Consider the following 20059-nt stretch of genomic DNA (forward strand, 5'->3'; position numbering starts at 1 on the left):
TACTGCTACTACTAATACTTTACAGAAAGCCAGAACATTTGTCCAAGCAGTAACTTTTCTTTTTTCTCTTCCAGCAATCGCAGTCTGCAATAAGTATTGACCAGAACCATGTCAAAGTCAGCCCATTCAGTCCACGCGTGTTTGGAGTATCATTATCAACCCTGCAAAAAAATGGGATGACACTGGATGGCGTTCCAGCTGTTGTACACAGTATAGTGGAGTACATAAATAGCCATGGTATGTATTAAACTCAGCAAAATGTAAAATATATTAAATACCTTATTCATAATTTGCAGCATCCAAAAGAAATAGCTCAGGTTACTTACCCATAAAATCATTAGGCTTTTGTTACTTCAAAGTACTAAAACTAGGATGAACCATATTTAATGTCATATTGCTTACTGTTAAAAGTTATATAATAACATCCATAATAATGCTCTTAATCTGATTATTTACATAATAATGATTTGCTTACATTACTGTTTTAAAATAAATGAAAAGGTTTATACTCTTAAAAAATTGTATAACAAATTAATATTGCATGGCTCACTACCAAACTTCTTTTTGTGACTTTTTTCAGGTTTGGAACAGAAAGGCCTTTTTCGTATCAGCAGTTCACTTAATAAGCTGAAACTCCTAAGAGAAAAATATGAAAGGGGAGAGGATGTGGATCTCTCAGAAGAGGGGGATGTTGAGCAGGCAGCTTCTGTTTTAAAACTATTTCTCCGAGAATTGCCAGAGGCAGTGATTCCCGCTTCAGTACACATTGCAGTTGGTAATGCCTACAAAGGTAGACAATCAAGTTTTTGCTGTCCTCATTCAATTTAGGCTTTTGCACAATTTGACTTTAAAGAGCTTGATAGAGTATCTGTTAGTTTGCACAAATATATTCAGTAAGCACAACTGAATATGTTATATATAAAACACATAGGTGTGTTGGGTATGGCATGTATCCCTTATCTTGAAGACAATGTACGATTATGTTTCTTTTTTCTAGCACTACTGACGTGAGAAAAATTGAGAAATCCTTTTTCCACCACAAGAATGTAACAAGTAGTTTGCATTGCAATTTTCCAGTAGGTGCATTAATCTTACTCTGTAATTTCTTGGCTTGGTTGCTTCAGCTGTGTGTCACTTTTGCCAGCCTAGTAGCACCTCATTCATGCCACGGTGACACTGACTGGTTACAGGCCATTTCATCATGCAGATGACTCAATCCTACGTGAAGCTTTATTTCTCCATGTTTACGCTTTAACATGTACATTCATTGTGTAGATTTATTTTATTTCATATAATACTCATATTGTATATTGTCTGGATCACAGACGAAATGCAAGAACTTTTTATAGTTTTAAGTAGACTTGGAAAGTTTAATCCATACAAGAATATTATGTACAGTATGTGTGAATATCAAAGAAACTGGGCAAAAATATACATCCTGCAAAACATCACACAGTACAAAAATAAATAAATAATGGGGGGAAAGTTAAGCAAGAGTTAAGAGAAGCGCAGAAACTACAATTTCTTCCATGTCTACAATGTGGTTTATAGGCAAATATAGTATGTATTGCTTACATCAGATGTAATCAGAGTGACACATTCATTAGAGTTCTTGCTTATCATATCAGACTATAAATATCAGACCAGGTCATGTCATTTGCAGATGATTCCGCACTTTTATGGGGTGTATTGATAAAGGGGATGAGACAGAGGAGAGGAGTCAGGGGGAGAAGTTTGTTTGATTGTGCAAAGAGAATTGTCTGCATCAACATCAGCAAAACCAAGGAACTGAAGACACCAAAGAGCACCTATGTCTGGTCACTGTCAAGAAGTGAATGTAGAGGTGGTCTGCTCCTACAAGTACATGAGGGTCCACATTAATGACAGGTTGGACTGGTCTTTCAACACAGAGGAACCATATAAGAAAAGGCAGAGTAGGCTCTGTTTCCTTAAGAGGCTGTGTTCCTTTAAAGTGGGGGCTGACATCCTTCATATCTTCTACAACTTTGTGACAGCCAGTGTGACTTTCTACGCTGTGCTGGTTCAGTTACAGGATGCACCTTGGACCCTCTGGAGGTTATAGCAAAGGACAGAATTAAGACAAAACTGAGTGCCATTATGAACAAAGTATATATATACTTGCCCACCCCCCCAAACCAAACCCCCCCAGGGGGCGCACTTCACGCTCCCCACTTTGTGTCTCTGCCGCTCATGTTGTGAAAGGGGGGGCTGAACGTACACTAAGGAGATGCGGACGGATCAGCTGCTGGCTTGCAGCTGCTGCTACCAAGCTGTGTGTTTTGCATATTGCGCTGCGTGACGATCATTTAAAAGCCTGTGCAGCAGCCTTTTGTCCTTTTGTCTCACTTCCTAGTCTCACGGGATGTTAAAGTGTCTCTGAGAAATTGTTTGTAAAAGGGCGTGACATGCAAGTAGTCTCGCAGGACTTCAAAGTGTCTCTCTGGGATGATCATGTCTCGACCCAAGATTTTTTTATATATATTTTTTTATATATTTTTTTATCCCAGCCAATACCCCCAAGCCACCAGGTGGAGCCCTCCCTGCAGTATGGAGGTTCCCCGAAGACTAGCAGGGCATCATGGACATTGCAGTTTTTATACACAGCCCTGCTGGATGCCATGGGGGCCACTAGGAGACGCTGCAGGGGGGAACAACGCTTATTTACCCTACGCCCCGGAAGTACGTCCAAGTCACATGGACAAGGGAATGGCGTGCTTCGGGTGAAGAAAAGGACTTTTTACCTCACCTGGAAGTGATACAAGATCACATGGACTGGGGATTGGGAACACTTCCAGGTCAGGGAATAGAAAAGGATTGTGGGAGCTCCCAGACGGCTAGCTGAGCTAAATAAAGTCAACTATTGGACTTTTACCTGGTGTCTGGAGTCATGGACAGGGGTTCAAGGGAGCGATAGCACCCCCTATCTGTCTATATATATATATATATATATATATATATATATATATATATATATATATACTATAATCAGGACACAATTCCGACAACCAGAAAGAAAAAAAATATTTATTTGTCTAGCTTTCAATTTATTTAAAGAGCTTCTGTAAAAAGACAAATTACCCACCTCGGGATAAATAAAGTTCTGTCTGTCTATCTCTTCATCTATCCATCTATCTGTCTATCTATGGAGTGCTGAAAATGGATATGGTTCCTAAGTTAATGAAAAATTGAAATGAAACATGGGATCAGTGGAGCTTCATGAGCAGATATCAGGAAAGACATCTGTGGGCTATAAAGCTGCATAAGAGAGGTTATGTTTCAAGATCCCAGTGTATATAAAGTATTGCCTGATTATTTAGGATGTTCAGATTTGGAAATTACTTTCCAGTGGATGTTGTGGGAACAGGTACCATTCACACTTAAATTTTGCCACTCTTCAGGACAGGGACTTGTGTTATTGCTGTAATTTTCACAGCATGATACCAGAAAGGTGTTACTGCGATTCTGTTGCATGTTAGAAGCTGTGACTTTTGTCTCATCCCCCTCAAAGTTTTCTCCTGATAGTTTCAAACTAGTCAGATGGCCTTATTGGGAGGTTCTTTACAAATCTTATTCAGTGCAAAGTATGACTTTCAGACTGCTGGTTGTGATGTGCTGTTTACATTGCAGTCTTTAAAACAAGTGTGATGTTTGATGATATTGGGCTAAAATTACATATTATCCATTGGTGTTAGTTAAAAAGCCAGTGAAGACAGGGGGCCTGCACTACACAATAAACCTTTTTGGACAGCTTTCAAAATATACTTGTTTTGTACTATGCTATCAAAAATGTATCCAGATATTTTTTATCCCCACTATTGCTTGCTAAGATTGCAGGGATCAGCAAAATATCCTGCAGCAATCAGCAAATGTTAGAAACAAACACTAAGACAGGAATATCCACACCTGGACAAATTCGCTTTATGCCTTAAAATAAGCTCACTTCTTTGATTGGTAGGAGAAGATTCTTGCTGCTCAGCATTCAACCACAACCTACTGTAAATAATCAGAGGCTGCAACGCTTTCTCCTACAAACACAGCACATGAAATAATTTTTACCACTTACTGATATTTTTACTCTTTGTCCTGTGTATCAAATCAAAATGATCCATATGAGTGTCATAGTCTCTTCCAAAAGCTAGAAAGCATGGTTTTAGTGCATTAGTATCTGCATATAAATTACTAAAATCACTCCTTATGTAAAACTTAGTTGAAATGATCACTGTAGAGAAATGTTTAGAAAAAGAATAATAAAGGTATCTATTATTTTGGTGTTTGTCTATTGCTTTAAAAAAAAAAACTCAAGTGAATGTCCATTACCAACATGAACAGTATCCAGGATGAGATGGACAAAAGTCTGAATTGTGTCACTTCCCTTAAAGATCTTTAAAATCATCTTCTTCCTCCCTTTTTTCTGGTCCCTGTAATTGAATTGGTGTCTGGTCTGAACACATGAAGGCTGATTTGTCAGGTCAGAATGCTATTATTTTTTATTCCCCTGAGTGATCATAGGTATTTTTATCCACAGACAGATCTTCAGTCGCCCAAGGCATTCAATACTGATAATTGTGAGATCAGGAGGAATGTTCTCTGCCCTTCTACTTTCCCTGTTAACTTTTCTCCTGCCAGGTGTATGTTACTAGACACTTCATATTCTACTGGAAACATGTGGACCCATGGTCTAAAATAAACATTTCAATATAACTGACGATCCTCCTGCTTGTTGCTGTGCAGTTCTGCCTCTGGATTGTTCTTGCTTTCTGTATCCTGGAATTTGTCTTGCATGCCTAAGAGCCATCATGTCTGTCTGTTGTTCAACTGGCCTGTATTAAGGATTACTTCCTGCTTGTCAATGTGTTTCAGCGTCTTGTCTTCTTATGGGAGAGGGTTGTGTGACCCAAGAAAAGGCTAGATATAAACAACAGTAAACTCTCTTTATGATTGTTGCCATTCATTTCTCCATCTTTGTTGATCTTGTATTCCACCGACCATAGGTCACTTTGTTGAGGTTGCCACTATCTGAAATTCTTTGAATTTCCAGAATGCATCAGGTCATAAGCTTTCAGTTAACACCAACGCCAACATTCTTCTGGACTCTAGCATTTTATATACAGTACAGAGATGATTTATTTATTTTCTAAGGTAGAATATTTCACACTACTACATCAGTACAACTCAAAGCTTTATTATAAACTTCATAATAATATCATAATAGAAATATCTATCTGTATTTTGTCCTGAGGGACAGAACTTGAATTAAATTAAAGCTGTCTTGACACCATTTATTTTTTTTTGGTCTGCAGCATTGGGAATCATGAGATTTGGTAATTGTGCTTTGATTATAAAGCAAAACATTGTACATTGTCTGAAAAGTGGGTGCTGGCTGGCTGTTGATGTTAAACTTTGCTTTTCACGAGGTTAAAACTATGACACTAGTTTGTTAAATAGATTTTTGCAATTGCTCGTTCTAGATTAAAGGTAATTGTGTCGTGACAAAGGGATTTTGTGGTAGCAGAGATATAAACAGGATTCTGTTTGCCTCGACTATTGCTGGGACCACTCTGCGCTGAGGAATTGACATGTTAGGTTTTTCTTTTTTCTTTTCTTTTTCTGGTCAGATCATTTGATGATTCCACTTCTTTTTTGTTATTCTTTTGTTCTAATCAGCCTGAAATTGTGGGTTTGCCGGTGAGACGGCATAACAGTATTCCTAAATAATGCTATAAATGTTATTGAAGACAACTTCCTTTGTACATTTATGGCTAAGAATAGTGAAGTTCTTAAAAATGAAATGAATGTTCCTCTTCACTACTTTGATGTGTATACTTAATAAGATTTTTAGGATAACATCAACACGTGGTGCTCATGCCGCTTTTTTCCCATATCACCGACATGTGTGAAACGGGTCGCCTGGTGATTCTAGACTCATATGAAAGAGTGGGCTCTGTATGAGACTGGCACCACAATTCTGAATTTTATAATTGGTTCAGTAAAATAGATGAAGTTGGATTAAGAATGTCTCGCTTACTCCATTTAGCATCTGACTTGGATCTTGTTTCTCTTACAGACAATAAAGATGATCCTGCGCTAAACCATCAAATAAAGATGGTTTTGTTGAGTCTTCCCCAGGAACATTATAATTTGCTTAAGTTCATTGGTGCCTTCCTCATTAAAGTGGCATCTCACAGCGAAGTAAATCAAATGACCATGGAGAACCTGGCCACAGTATTTGGACCCTGCATTTTTCAGTAAGTGTCTTTTTCATGTAATGGAGTAAAATCATTTCTCTCTTAGACACCTGAAAGTGGAAATATGAAAAATGACACAGACAGAACATAAAATTAAATTTCCACTTGGAGCAAGTGTCTTGAGATTGTTGAAAACTTGTAAGTTGCTAAAATACCAAGTGAACTGTGTATTTTGTATTCTGCAGTTTGGTGATGGTGCTAATGAGTATGGCTTACCAGAGGGTACACGTGAATAGAATGTGACACTCATATAAGAAAGAACCAGAAAAGGGAAGTCTTAATATTTGTCACTTGTGAAAACAGAGAAGAAACACAAGCAGACAGGGCAGGCAGTGTGAAGCTCTCAGGGCGATATGGACACGTCCTGATCCTGATGAGGCTCCTGAGTTTGTTAAGCCTAAAACAGGACACACATATCCACAGAATGGCTGTGGCTATTAAGAATTGAGAAGGTTGCTACCCGTTCTTTTTAGGGGTTCTAATCCCACAATCAGGTGGAACCAGTGCGGCCTCTCAGAACTGAACCTTTTTATCTAATTCCTTTATTAGTTTACATTCTTTTTAGTAAGAAACCTGACTTTACATTTATAACTTATGATTCATTTTCTTCACTCTTTACAGTTTCTGTTATAAGTATTCACCCCCTTGGACATGTTCACATTTTACTGTTATACAACATTCAATCACAGTGGATTTAATTTGGCTTTTTAAACACTTTACGTGTACGAACATCTGAGCCTGCTGGAAAATTTGTGTCAAAGTTTGTATTAAAGTCACTTCGCAAACTGTACTCTTTCGTCACTGAGCTGACATACGAGTTCTGTTAAAACGGGTACAAATAGATATTTCTCATTCCAGTTATTCTTAAGCTCTCTGTTTCTAACGTCAACTGTTCTCTTTTTTAAAGTTGAGAAATTTATGTTTGTAGATATTCGCTAGCTGGAAAAGAGGAGTAGCCTGCAGTAGTAGAATATCGGATACTTTCCGAAGTCTCAGGGCCGTGCGCACTTCAGGGGCTTCTGTAAGCAGGAGTTCATATCAGGAAATTTCAATAAAGTTAATTGATAGATTGTTTAAGGGAGGAGAAATTTGGTGGGTGGAGTTGGGAGTGATAAAAAAAAAGAGAAGTGTTTGGTATCTCCACAGTTGTGTTCTTAAAGAAATAAATATAACTGGCAAGTAGTCCACAAAACTGGGGTGACCATCTCTTTGTGCCTTCCCACACATCGAAGACTCAGTCGGCTACGCTACCGAGGTCGCCCGCAAGACAAGAAGAACCGACGCCGAATTCTGGTAAGGAGAGTAGCGGACTCTTAATAGCCGCTCTTACACTTCTAAATGTCATGTGACAGCAAGGGGCAGAGCAAAGTGAACAAGACGTTTGTTCTGCCAGGGAACATAAATCAGCGCATTGGTGCTCAGAAACAAGTTTATCTGTGGCAATACATGCATTTTAACGGACCAGGGGCCTCATGCATAACGCCGTGCGTAGAATTCACACTATAACATGACGCAACCACAAAAGCCGAAATGTCCTTTCCACGTTCTTCCGCTACATAAATCCCGGTTAGCGTGAAAAGTAACACTCGTGCACGCGCCTGCTGTCCCGCCCCAACTCCTCCCAGAATTATGCCTCTTTGAATATGCAAATCAATATAAATAGCCATTAAGATCAGCCTTCTGTGAAATGACAATGGGAAAAGCACGGGGGAAAATATAAGAATTTCAGCGAATACCAAGTGGAGGGAAGGAAAAACGTACTATTTGCTGGGTTAAACAGTGGTATAAACAACAAAAGGAAGTCGATCAAGTGACATAGCGTGTCGGAGAAACTCGAAAGCTCAAGTTCACAAAGTTGCACAGTGCCCGAAATAAAAAAGAAGTTGCGCCATGTGCAACCTCCGATGAAATGCTTTAGTACAGAAGTACTGTCTCTTTCAAACGTACTAACCTCCAATTCCTGTCCTTACTTTTCTTTCTCCAAATACCCAGTCACCACACAATCAGCTCTGTAATAGATGTTAAGCCATCTGTAAGCTTTGAACGCCGATTATTCAAAACTTTTAAGGAACATTGAAATATCTTCGTAGTACGTGTTTAATTATTCTATCCATCTATCCTTGCAGTGTCATGCCAGTCCCATCAGGATTACAGCACGAGGCAGGAACAATCCGTGAACGGAGCGCAAGCTAATAGCTAGCGCTGCAGCACAGTGTCCTGGCATGTTTAATTATTGACAATATAGATTATTTAAATTAAGTTAAAGTTTTATCTGTATAATATAATAAACATATTTTGCTGCATTTCATTTTTAAATGATATCGTTATTATATGTAAATACACGCTTTATGAAGTGCTTCAGGTTGTGCAATATTATAACTGTATCGCAAATTTACAGTGAGGTAATTCTACTTATAAGTGCAAGCAGTTCTATAAGGAGCACTTGATTGAGTGTGTTTATATTTCTTGGGATGAAACTCTTTCTGAACTGCGAGGTCCGTATAGGCTTTGAAACGTTTGCCATGTGAAAGCAATTCAATTGACAGCATGGCTGATGCAGTGTGTGCTTGTTGCTGTATACCGATAATTCTCTTTCTCAGCTTCTGTAGATCTTTGATTCCCCACTCAGATGCAGTGATATTAATACTCTGAGTGGTGTAGTGAGAGTAATAGGGAAAAAGAAGATCCACTGTGGCAACCCCTAACGGGAGCAACTGGAAGAAGAAGAGGGTGCAGTGAGAGTAACAACGCTTAAGCAGCTATTGTATTTAGAATAGTTTGACCATTCCATGGACCTTTATATTGTTACTGGTTAATTACAATCAGATGCATTAAACTAACAAACAATATGCGGTTAATTTCAGCGTATTTATAAAGCCGTGTCAGGGATGTTGATCTAAAAAAGAAAGGATTACCACACAGGAACAGTAGCACTGCTTTGACGCTGGGTGCTGCCAGTCTGCAAAACCGAGCGAAGAACTTATGTACAACAGAGTATGAGGTACTGTGGAAATATGCGTGGCTTTATGCCAAGTTTAGGATTTATACATTGAGATTTGAATGTGGAAACGTTTTTACGTTTGAGGCCTGCAGGCAACTGCAATTCAGATGAAAAGCTACAAAGACTGCAAAGCTCTGCACTTAGAAACCTCAAGAAATCTAACAAGAAAGAGCAAACAGGCACTGTGAAAAAGATCTAAAAATAAATCTGAAAAGTGAGGGTGCAGCGGTTAGAACTGTTGCCTCACATCTCCCGAAGGCTCCGATTAAATTCTGGGTGGTCATTGTCTTTTTAGAGTTTGCACATTCTCCAGGTAGTTAAGTTTTTCAACCACTGACATCAGGGTGGGCTCTCTATGGCCCTGAACTGGAAAAGATGGCCTCATCCAATGGATCGATTTATAGCTATGTACACTAGTGTACTTTAAAGATAAACAATTAGGACTTTGATGGAAAAATGCATTATGATACCATATACCAAGAAATGTTAATTGTGAAATACTATGTTTTGTTTCATATATACAAGTTGTTTTTTTTTATAAAATCGTACCATTTCACAATATATTTTGGATGTGCTTTCCCTTCTACAGTGTTCCATTTGGATCCAACATGCAAGAAGAGCAGCTGCTCTGTAATCAGATCCTGTTGCACATTCTGAGAAACTTTTCCGATATTGTGGAAGACAAAGCAGAGGTCAGACGAGAAGTGTACACCGAGCAACAGGTCATGGAGGTATGGTGCTCAGTTTTAATTTGTTGTTGGCAACAAAACATTTTGTTTCACATTGAAGGAGAAGGAGCGTGTGATTAGTTTTAAAGCAGGGACGCTACCAATCGTAATTGTCTCCAACTAATGCATGCCACTCACTTTTGAAATGGTGGACTACTTCCATGGTGCAGAAGCATTTCCATTTGGGTGTTATGTTTTACATGCATGCTGCACACTCTTTAAGTTATTTGTAGCTGCTTTGATTTCTCCTTGGATATTTCAGAGGTGCTAGCAGACAAGGTTGTGTGGTATTTCCTAATAGAATGTGTCTGTACATTTATTTATTTTGCCAATGGGGGGGTATTAAACACCTTGTGTAATAACATTACATTTACTTTGAGTCCCATGAAAAATTTTAGCCGTGTTAAGGGAAAGAGACAACTGCAGGAGGGGCACATATCATTTACCATTCCCAAGTACCACCATTTCTACTGTGTATGCTGAGTGACAATGTGTCTCTGGAAGATTACATATGCATAAAAGGAACAGCACAAGTAGTACTGTGGAATTGTCTGTTTTTATCACTTTAACTGTCAAAATACCATTCTGTTTAAGAGATAAAACAAGTTAAAATATAACAGCTGTATGTCCTTTAAACACATTCCTTGTTGAGAAGACTCTTACTACAACAAAGTTAAGGTAATATGATTAGATAAACCATGAGAAAAATGGGAGATTGAGAAGGAGGACTGTATAGTACTGACAGCGCCGTCAGTTTCTGTATTGACCTCAGCCTCTACTCAATATGCAGGGGCAATCTGTAGACCTGAGAAGTGCAGGTACTGCACTGTATGTGCTGCTGGTTCATGAGCAGTTCATGCTGCTTCTCATTTGTCATTCAAGTAAATATTTTACTAATTCTCTAAATTACTGTTTTTGAGAAACAGACCTTTTGATCCTTAAAGGCTAACCCAGTTTTCTCCTAGTGTCATATAAATGAGTCCAAGACATTCTAAAGGTTTGGGGCAGCCACCCGTTGTTTTTCCCAGCTGCAAAAGGATTTTCTGAATCAAATACACGATGTGCATATCACAGAGTCCAAAACAGACCTGGCTATAGTAGACTAAGATGGAGACTTTAAAGGTCTTGAAAGGAACTGATGTCATCAAAGGGGCCAGAACCAGAAGTGACGTCATCAAAGGGGCTGGCTTCGGAAGTGACGTCATCAAAGGGTCGGCTTCGGAAGTGACATCTTCAGAGGCGCCGGAACCTTGCAGGATTTCCCAGGAAAGGTCTGTCGGGAACTGAGAAAGACAGTCAGCACATTCTGCTGCCCCCTGGTCGGATGTTTTATTACAATTACTCGAGCCCTTTAGCTGCCTCCTATTCGCACGTGTGTGACAAGGCCCCCTCCTCAGCCCAGACCCATTGGGTCGGGAGTCCTGCACCGAGAGGTTGTGGGCATGAGAGAGAGCACCAGCATTGGCATGGAGAGAACCCTTACGATGAATAAGTGAAAACTTGTAAGGTTGAAGGTCAAGAAACCACCTAGTGACCCGTGGATTCGACTCCTTGTGAAGGGCCATCCACTGTAAAGGAGCATGATCTGTCACTAGAGTGAACTCCTGGCCCAAGTGGTAGGGTGTAATCACCCATTTGATCTCAAGGACTTCCCCTCCCACCGCTGCATACCTAATCTCTCAATCCAACAGTTTCCGGCTCAGGGACATAATGGGGTGTTCAACACCATCAAAGCTTTGGCTCAGCACAGCACCCAGGCCTGTGTCCGAAGTGTCCGACTGGAAAATAAAAGGGAGAGAAAAATTAGGAGCTTTTATATTGGTGCTGACATAAGAGCCAGTTTTAAGTCACTAAATGCAGTGTCCGCCTTGTCAGTCCATGCCACATGATTAGGAACCCTCTTCTTTGTAAGATCAGTCAAGGGCGCCATTCTTTCTGAAAACCAAGGTATAAACCGGCGGTAGTACCCGGTCAACCCGAGAAAGACTTGGACTTGCCTCTTGGTTCACGGACGGGATCATTTAACAATGGCATCTATTTTTGAACACTGTGGTTTCACAGTACCCCGACCCACCAGGTAGCCCAAATATTCAGCTTCTTTCAATCCAAAGAAACATTTCTTGGGATTAATACGAAACCCGGCTTCTCCTAGTGTCCGCAATACTGCAGTGACCTGCTGTATGTGTTCCTTCCATGTGCTGGAATAGATGACGACATCATCCAGATAGGCAGCACTATACGCATTATAGAGTTGGAGCACTTTGTCCACCAGACGCTGGAAAGTTGCAGGAGCCCCGTGTAACCCGAATGGAAAAACACGATACTGCCAGTGTCCGCTAGGAGTGCTGAACGCGGTCTTGACCTTCGCGGAGTCTGTTAAAGGAATCTGCCAGTACCCTTTTGTCATGTCAAAAATTCAGCTTGTCCAAGTCTCTCGAGGAGGTCATCCACGCAAGGCATGGGATAAGCATCAAGAAGGGAGACCTGGTTAAGCCGACGGAAGTCATTGCAAAACCTCCAACTGCCGTCAGGCTTACTAACCAAGACAATTGGGCTGGACCAGAGACTACAACTTTCCTCAATCACTCCTAGTTCCAGCATCCGCTTGATTTCCAGCTGCACTTCTGTTTTCTTTGCCTCAGGAAGTCTATAGGGGCGCTCTCGAACTATAACCCCTGGTTCAGTCACTATGTCGTGCGTAATCAGAGAGGTCCTTCCGAGTTTTTCACTCACCACCTCCGAGACGAACAGGATAGCTGATTCTAGCTCCCATCTTTGTCTATAAGTTAATTCCTCGCAGAAATTAAGGGTGTCTATGTGAGCAAAGAATGAGCAGGGTTGAGCGGAGGAGGGATCTGGTTCCCTCTCCTTCCATGGCTTCAGCAAGTTCACATGATAAACCCGCTCAGTTGGTCTACGATTGGGTTGTTTCACCAAATAGTCGGCCAATAAGGGTCTTGCCAATGGGCGAGTAATTTAGAATGAGAGGTGGGAACTAATACCATGACACAATCCCCCGGCTGTAATTCTCGAAGGGTCGTGCCACGATCGTAATAACGGGCCTGTGCTGCTTGTGCCTCTTCCATATGACTTTAAAATAGTTCAAATTTTCTCAAATCTATCACGTAACTGTGCGATATATTCCAAAATATTTGTAGAGGGAAGAGCCTCTCCTTCCCAACGTTCTTTCCAAATATCCAATATACTGTACCTTGGGGTTGTCGTCCGTATAACAAATCAAAAGGAGAGAACCATGTAGAGACTTGTGGGACTTCCCGATAGGCAAAGAGAACGAGGGGTAGGAGTTGATCCCAATTCCTCCCATCCCCGCTGACCACCTTGCGAAGCATCTGCTTGAGAGTCTGATTAAATCTCTCCATTAGACCGTCGGTTTGAGGATGGTACACCACGGTCTTTAAGTGCTTTATTTTCAGTAACTTGGTCTGTTTCCCTGAACGTCTCCGAGGTAAAAGGTGTTCCTTGGTCTGTTAGGACTTCTTTAGGAATACCAACACGCGCAAATACTCCGACTAGTTCCTGTGTGATTGCTTTAGATGTAGCTGAGCGCAAGGGAACAGCTTCCGGGTCGCATAATTCACAAGGACTAATATTTATTTATGTCCTCGGGCTGAGGGCTCCAAGGGTCCTACAATATTGACCTCGATTTGTTCAAAGGGGACATCAATTAAGGGAAGAGGAACCAGAGGAGCACGGTCCCTTCTAGGAATTTGCCGCAATTGACATTCTGGACAAGAAATACAAAAACAGCGAACCTCCTCATTAATTCCCGGCCAATAAAATCTGAGCTTAATCTGCTCTAAAGTTTTTTAGGAGCCTAAATGGCCTCCTAGGAGGTGGGCGTGAGCTAATTCACAAACCTGCTGCCGGTAAATTCGTGGAATTAACAACAGTTTCTGAACCTCCGCCCCATGTTCCACGACCCAATATAATAGATAATTTTTTATTACAAAGTGAGGTCCTTGTGGCATGGGCGGGTGTGCATTGGCCGTTGACAAGGACTACTGCATTTTTTGCAAATTTTAGGGAGTCATCATTCCACTGCTCCCTTTTAAAAGAAGCCGTTGTTTGTTTAAACTGAAAGGAAATGTCGGAGAGAGGGTCCGGTCTGACCTCAAGGGGAGGGGATTCTCCCGAATCGTCGAGGCGCGGGTGGATGGCATATTCACTTGCGACGAACCAGGAATCTCCCTGTCCTCCTTGTGGGCTTCTGTATCTCTCTACGTCGGCTGTGTACACGTTGTGGAGACAGCTTGAGACGAGTTATCCCCATCTATAACGAGGCCTAAGTTTTTATCAGGAGTAGTCAATAGTTTACCGCATTTATTTTCTGACCAGTCCTGCCCTAGAATCACTGAGAAGGGAGGATTAGGGTGGACCGCTATGGGAAACTTTTTTAGCGATCCTCCCTGACTCACGAAACACAGGGCGGTGTTGTACATCCGTGAATACATTTAATACTGGTCTTTTTTTAATTCTCTGTCGCGGTAAAACATATCAGCAAACAACAATGGAAACGTTGCTGCCGGAATCAAACAGGGCAACCATTAATGACTACAGATCCTGTATTTAAACACGTCAGGGGGTTGGCAAGAGCACACAAACTATCTCCCCCCTTCCACCTACATCCCGCCTCGCTCCCGGGTAGGTCGCATGCCCGGTGGCCCGGAAACTCAGAAACAGGCTCCGATGTATGTGTAAGAGACTTATTCAGTAGAACGTGATCTCTAGGAAATCCACTAGAGGACCGTTCTGCTCTCACAGATTTTGAGACTGTCTTGGGTGTTTTCAAGAGCTTTATAAGCTCTTCCATAGAATGGAATTCACCCCATTCTGGCTGGGCAAAGTTTTTAGGGATGCCTTTTAAAAAGAGGAGACAGGCTACCTGTTGAACTATCTGCCAGGTGGTTAATTCAAATGGCCTTAGCCACACAGCCACCTGCTGCCAGAGGGCCATAGCCTGCTCCTGGACTGATCTCTCTGGATCAAGTATCCAGTTTTTTATTATTTTTGCCTGCTGGACTGGGGATAGCCCATATTTATCTGGGACCTCAGTCCCAATGGGCGGCTCAGCTCTCTCCTCCAAGAGAACATAATAAGCCCTTTTTGTTTCATCCCCAGAAACCAGCCTACGCCTGTATTTCCCCTTCACATTCTCCATTTGATAAGTTATAAGCCCGGGGTTGTATTTGAGGAGCGGAGCCTGCCCTGAGTCCTTCCTGACCCCCAAACGCACTCCCCCTCCCCCCCAGAAACTCGGCCCCGGTACTTTCCTACCTGGTTATTTACATGTCCGAGCTCCGGTTTATTCTGGGACTTCATCCTGCCGGCTACGCCACTGTCATATAAATGAGTCCAAGACATTATAAAGGTTTGTGGCAGCCACCTGTATATTGTTTTTCCTAGCTGCAAAAGGGTTTTCTGAATCAAATACACGATGTGCATATCACGGAGTCCAAAACAGACCTAGCAATAGTAGCCTAAGATGGAGACTTTAAAGGTCTTGAGAAGAACTGATGTCATCAAAGGGTCCAGAACCAGAAGTGACGTCATCAAAGGGGCCGGCTTCGGAAGTGACGTCTTCAGAGGCGCCGGAACCTTGCAGGATTTCCTGGGAAAGGTCTATTGGAAACTGAGAAAGACAGTCAGCGCACTCCGTCGCCTCCTGGTCGGATGTTTTATTACAATTAATTGAGCCCTTTAGCTGCCTCCTACTCGCATCTGTGTGTCACTCGCTAACCATGCATATAGTCATTTTAAGCTTATGATTTGAAAAGTGTCACGTTTTGTAACACAAAATGCATCATAAAAATGCTATGGGGGCTAGAAGAGTGTAAAAGAAAGAAAGATGCAATGTTATAAGACAGTATTTTCAAACTCACTTAATCCATTTCAGGTTCACTGGAGGACCAGAGCAAAATCAGGAAAATGAGCCAAGTTATGTGAAATAACCCTTTAAGCATTCTAGTGCAGGTTTTGCCAATTTTTACATTTGCCCATATTGTGTTTGTACCTTGGGTTTTAAAGCTTTACTTCACCCTTGAATCTTGACTCGGAATGTCTGATAGGCAGATCGGTTCGCTTTCAGGTAAGCTTTACCTTCGACTTTTCTCTCCCTGTTTTTTTTTAATGGGTCAGGTACAACTGTCTCCGACTTGAATGATGAATAGTACACACACTTAAAGAGGGGCATTGCTAAGTGCAAACTAAGCCCCCCAAAGGCCCCTAGGTGACTTCATGAATCGAGTCCCTTAACTGAGTGTCGATTATACCTTTGACAATGAAGCACTTGGACCACTTGTTGTTTAATGCTGTGCAGTTATTCCCACTCATGTTTTTTGGCGCATGGATACTCAATTGTTTCATCAAGTGCCTTCCAGGGGGGTGTGTTCCCCCAGCTGATTTTGTCACACAGATACACAATAGTTTCATCAAGCGGGGATTCGGTGAAAAGGTCCTTTGCCATCACGAGCCACAGAACATGCAAAAAGAACGCCCTAAAGGTAGATCTGCCCTTGGGCATCACCAATCTTTCAAAAGTTGTTACAGGTTTACTCATTCTTGAAGTGGCCCCCATTTTTCATAGTCTTGTCCACCATCCCGTCCTTCCATGAAAATATCACACAATATGCCTTTCACAGGTTACATTTATTACAGTGGTAACATAAAACCATCCATGCTTATAGTCGGTAATTAAGTTTAGGACCATGAGATCCTAGAGCATTTGTTGCGAGACATACACACACCAAGTCAGAGCAGAATTGTCATTGATAAAATAAACCCCATGTACACGATATTGCTATGTGAAAGAGAAAATAGGACTGGCCATACTGTTACTCCAACCAGGCCTCCCTGGACTATAAGACTCAAGGAGATCAGGCAACTTGACTGCTCGTTCAAGCCAATTTCTTTAAAAATTTTAAGAAAATATTCTAAACTAAAGGTAGCCCAAAATGCTGCTTGTGACTTTTGTTTTTGTGACCATAGTTTTACATTGAAGACAGTCCAATTTGTAAAGAAAACTGTAAACCTGGAGAATTTTGCAGCACTACACACTGACTCTCTCTCCATGATGGATAGCAACTGTCCTCATCTTAACCAATCACTGCATTAAGCAGGTGATGCTTTGTATTTCTATTGGTCATTCCATTGTCAATTGCTCAGAGCGGGCGTCAGAGATCTTTTGGCAAGATAAAGAGACTAGAAGTGGTGCACCGGCTGAGTGTTTTCTTTCCCTTGTGAATTCTACACAATGTTCAAAGAGTATTTATGAGTGGCTATGCCAAGGGTCTGCTGAAAGAGAGTAATACATACCATTTCTAACGTGTAATGGTGTACTTTTATCTATGACAATAATGTGGCGTGTTCAAAGTAAGCTCTAGCCTCTTTACAAAGTTCCGAGCTCTGGTTCAGTTTTAAGTAAAATATTGTGCAATGGCTATACTGTTGTTTTGACAGAAGATTAGTTAATAATTCTCAATGTATTTGCTTGGGGATAACCACAGAATTAAATGGGCAATGGTTAAGGTCATGTTCTTACCTCTTTACAAGCACGAGTATATATAATAAAGAGGCTAGAGACTGTTTATTTAGCCACAATTATATGTCATTATTGTTGCCAATTGATTTGGTCTCAAAACATAACATCTGCAATATAATGTAGTACTCGTTTTAAATGCAGTGGTCCCGAGGTGTATAGCATGACTAAAACTACCTCTTTTAATGAAAGTACAACTAGTAACAGTTTTGTGTAGTGTACTGAAGACTAACAGATTGGATATATATAATTTACACATTTGTAGTTATTGAAACAACAAAATAAATCCTATTGTTGAAATCATGAGCTACAAATAAGGATAATCAACACTGATCAGATTCGAATAGCAAAATGAATTGGACCCAACGTTATACAGAAACAAGTGTGTTTAGAGGTGAAACGCCCAACATTTTTCAGTTTAGTTCAATATATTGTTGCTATACTTTGTAGCACAGAATAATGTACTTATTTCCAGTTCTACTTTTTTTTTGTTTTGTTTTCGTATAGCGCTCTTTACTGAGTGTAGGTATAGAGCATTGTGAACAATTTGCACTTAAAATTGAAATACAGATTATATTAATTACTAAATACAGAACTGGTACAATACACAAAGAACAAGGTAGAACTGATTAAACTTAAATGGAAACCAGCACGGCTATTTGACAATGGTGGAGATTGAAATCATACAAGAGAAAGTGAAAAATAAAGTCCTAGTCCTGGAGACCTCAGCCATCTGGCTGCCTACGTGCTGCTGGATTTTCTATCTGATGATTCCATATCACCTTTATCACTTATTATCATTAACTGCACAGAAATGTTTCACATACAGTGCAATCTACAACAGAGTTCCCACAGGCAAAGATGGCAATTTTGGGAACATTTTAGAATTAGACTGAAATACATGGTCAGGAATGTTGTCCTTGTGCATTCTGGCACTTACTTACCTCTGAATAATATCGGTAGAGCACTCTTTTCCAGCCATACCATTATATTTTTGATTCATACCTATATTTTATTGTACTTTACTGTTGTGTTAATGAAATAAAAAAAAATACTTATAACAAATTTGTATAAATTGCTTTTATTATAGGATTCAGCTTGTTACAAAAGCTTTTATATTAAAAACTCCATACATACATTACAAATTAATATGCTAGTTAAAAGAAGACACAAAACAACAAACATAACTTGTGCATATGTAAATAACCTAGATATTACATTGAGATGTTAGTAGTGACACTTTTCCTAGAATCATGTTTAACATGTGATGCTTAACCATTTCTCCTTGCAGCACCTAAAATTCCTGCATTGAATTCCAAGAATGTGGTCTGTACCCAGGGTGATCCCTGTGTGGCATTTGTATGGTCCCCTCATTTTCGTGTGGCTTTCCTCCAGGTGCTCTGGTTTCCTCTCACAGTCCAAAGACTGTCGAGTTTAATGAATTGCCATTGCTGAATCAGCCCTTGTGTGTGTTTGTGTGTGAGTGTGTTCACACTACAGTGGGCTGGCACCCTGTCCACGATTTGTTCCTGCCTTGCTCACAATGCTTGCTGGGTTAGCCTCTATCTTCCCCATGATCCTACTTAGGATAAGCCGGTATGGAAAAATGGATGGATGAATGCTTATGAGTGATGTGAGAATCATTATCAAGTTAGCAGAGTTGGCATTGAGTACATTTTTAGGTCAGTGATGATTTTACTGGCACTATAAAAAATGTCACTGAAAAGATATAAATCTGAATGTGAAAATGCCAAGAATTTAAAAATGCTGCAATGTAAAGTTCAAAGTCCAACTAAGTATAACTGCTAGTGAACTTCATTTTATACAGCAATTAACTGGAAAGTCCATGTGGCAGTGCCTAGCAACAAAGCCCACAGGGGAACCTGGGCATGGCAGTCTCTGGCAGCTTTCGCAGCAGAATTCTTTCTTAGTGTGATACATCTTGAAAATATTCTTTTCAATAAATAGACAGTGAGGCAGCCCTCACATTAGTGGGCAAATCATTTCAAATTATAAGGGCTGTGTTGTTAAAGGTCTTTCTCTGTGTGGGTGGCTTCTTTCTTAAAAGTCAATAAATAAATGAAGTCAATAAATAATATAACATCTTTTAAATTTTGATTTAATTGATGTTTATTTTCTCAAACCACAACATTGTGTTGAGAGGGAAAATATTCTGAGGCAGACATGAGTGACTTAATCTTGATTAAGCCCGTTTTAAAGGTTATTAAAACAAAATACATTTGGAGTTTACAAAAAGCTGGGGTGTGTATACTGTGGAGAATATATGACTTTATTTAATAATTATATTCTGTCAGCAATGATTGAAATGTTAGATAAACCTGTAATTATCCTGTATATTGTGATTTTATTCCTCCTTACCCTTTCTAGTTAGTAAGAGTTTTTACATTTAGAAGTCAACTCTCCTTTACAATTTAGAAAAATGAATTTTAAAAATGTAGACTATAAGAATAGGTGTTTTGTCATGAGGTGTGAAAGGGGGACCCCACCT

General features: G+C 40.4%; 1 protein-coding gene across 3 annotated transcripts in view; it reads left to right on the forward strand.

The window, feature by feature from the left end:
* Window positions 1-20059, forward strand: part of fam13c (family with sequence similarity 13 member C) — a 152851-nt gene that overhangs the window by 16512 nt on the left and 116280 nt on the right. For all 3 annotated transcript variants that reach the window (XM_039771523.1, XM_039771515.1, XM_039771506.1), the window contains exons 2-5: window positions 75-237; window positions 581-790; window positions 6086-6266; window positions 9857-9998. In XM_039771523.1, the coding sequence (XP_039627457.1) occupies window positions 75-237; window positions 581-790; window positions 6086-6266; window positions 9857-9998 (696 nt within the window). The remainder of the gene's footprint in view (window positions 1-74; window positions 238-580; window positions 791-6085; window positions 6267-9856; window positions 9999-20059) is intronic.

Source organism: Polypterus senegalus, chromosome 1 (assembly GCF_016835505.1).
Source record: "Polypterus senegalus isolate Bchr_013 chromosome 1, ASM1683550v1, whole genome shotgun sequence".
Classification (NCBI taxonomy): domain Eukaryota; kingdom Metazoa; phylum Chordata; class Cladistia; order Polypteriformes; family Polypteridae; genus Polypterus; species Polypterus senegalus.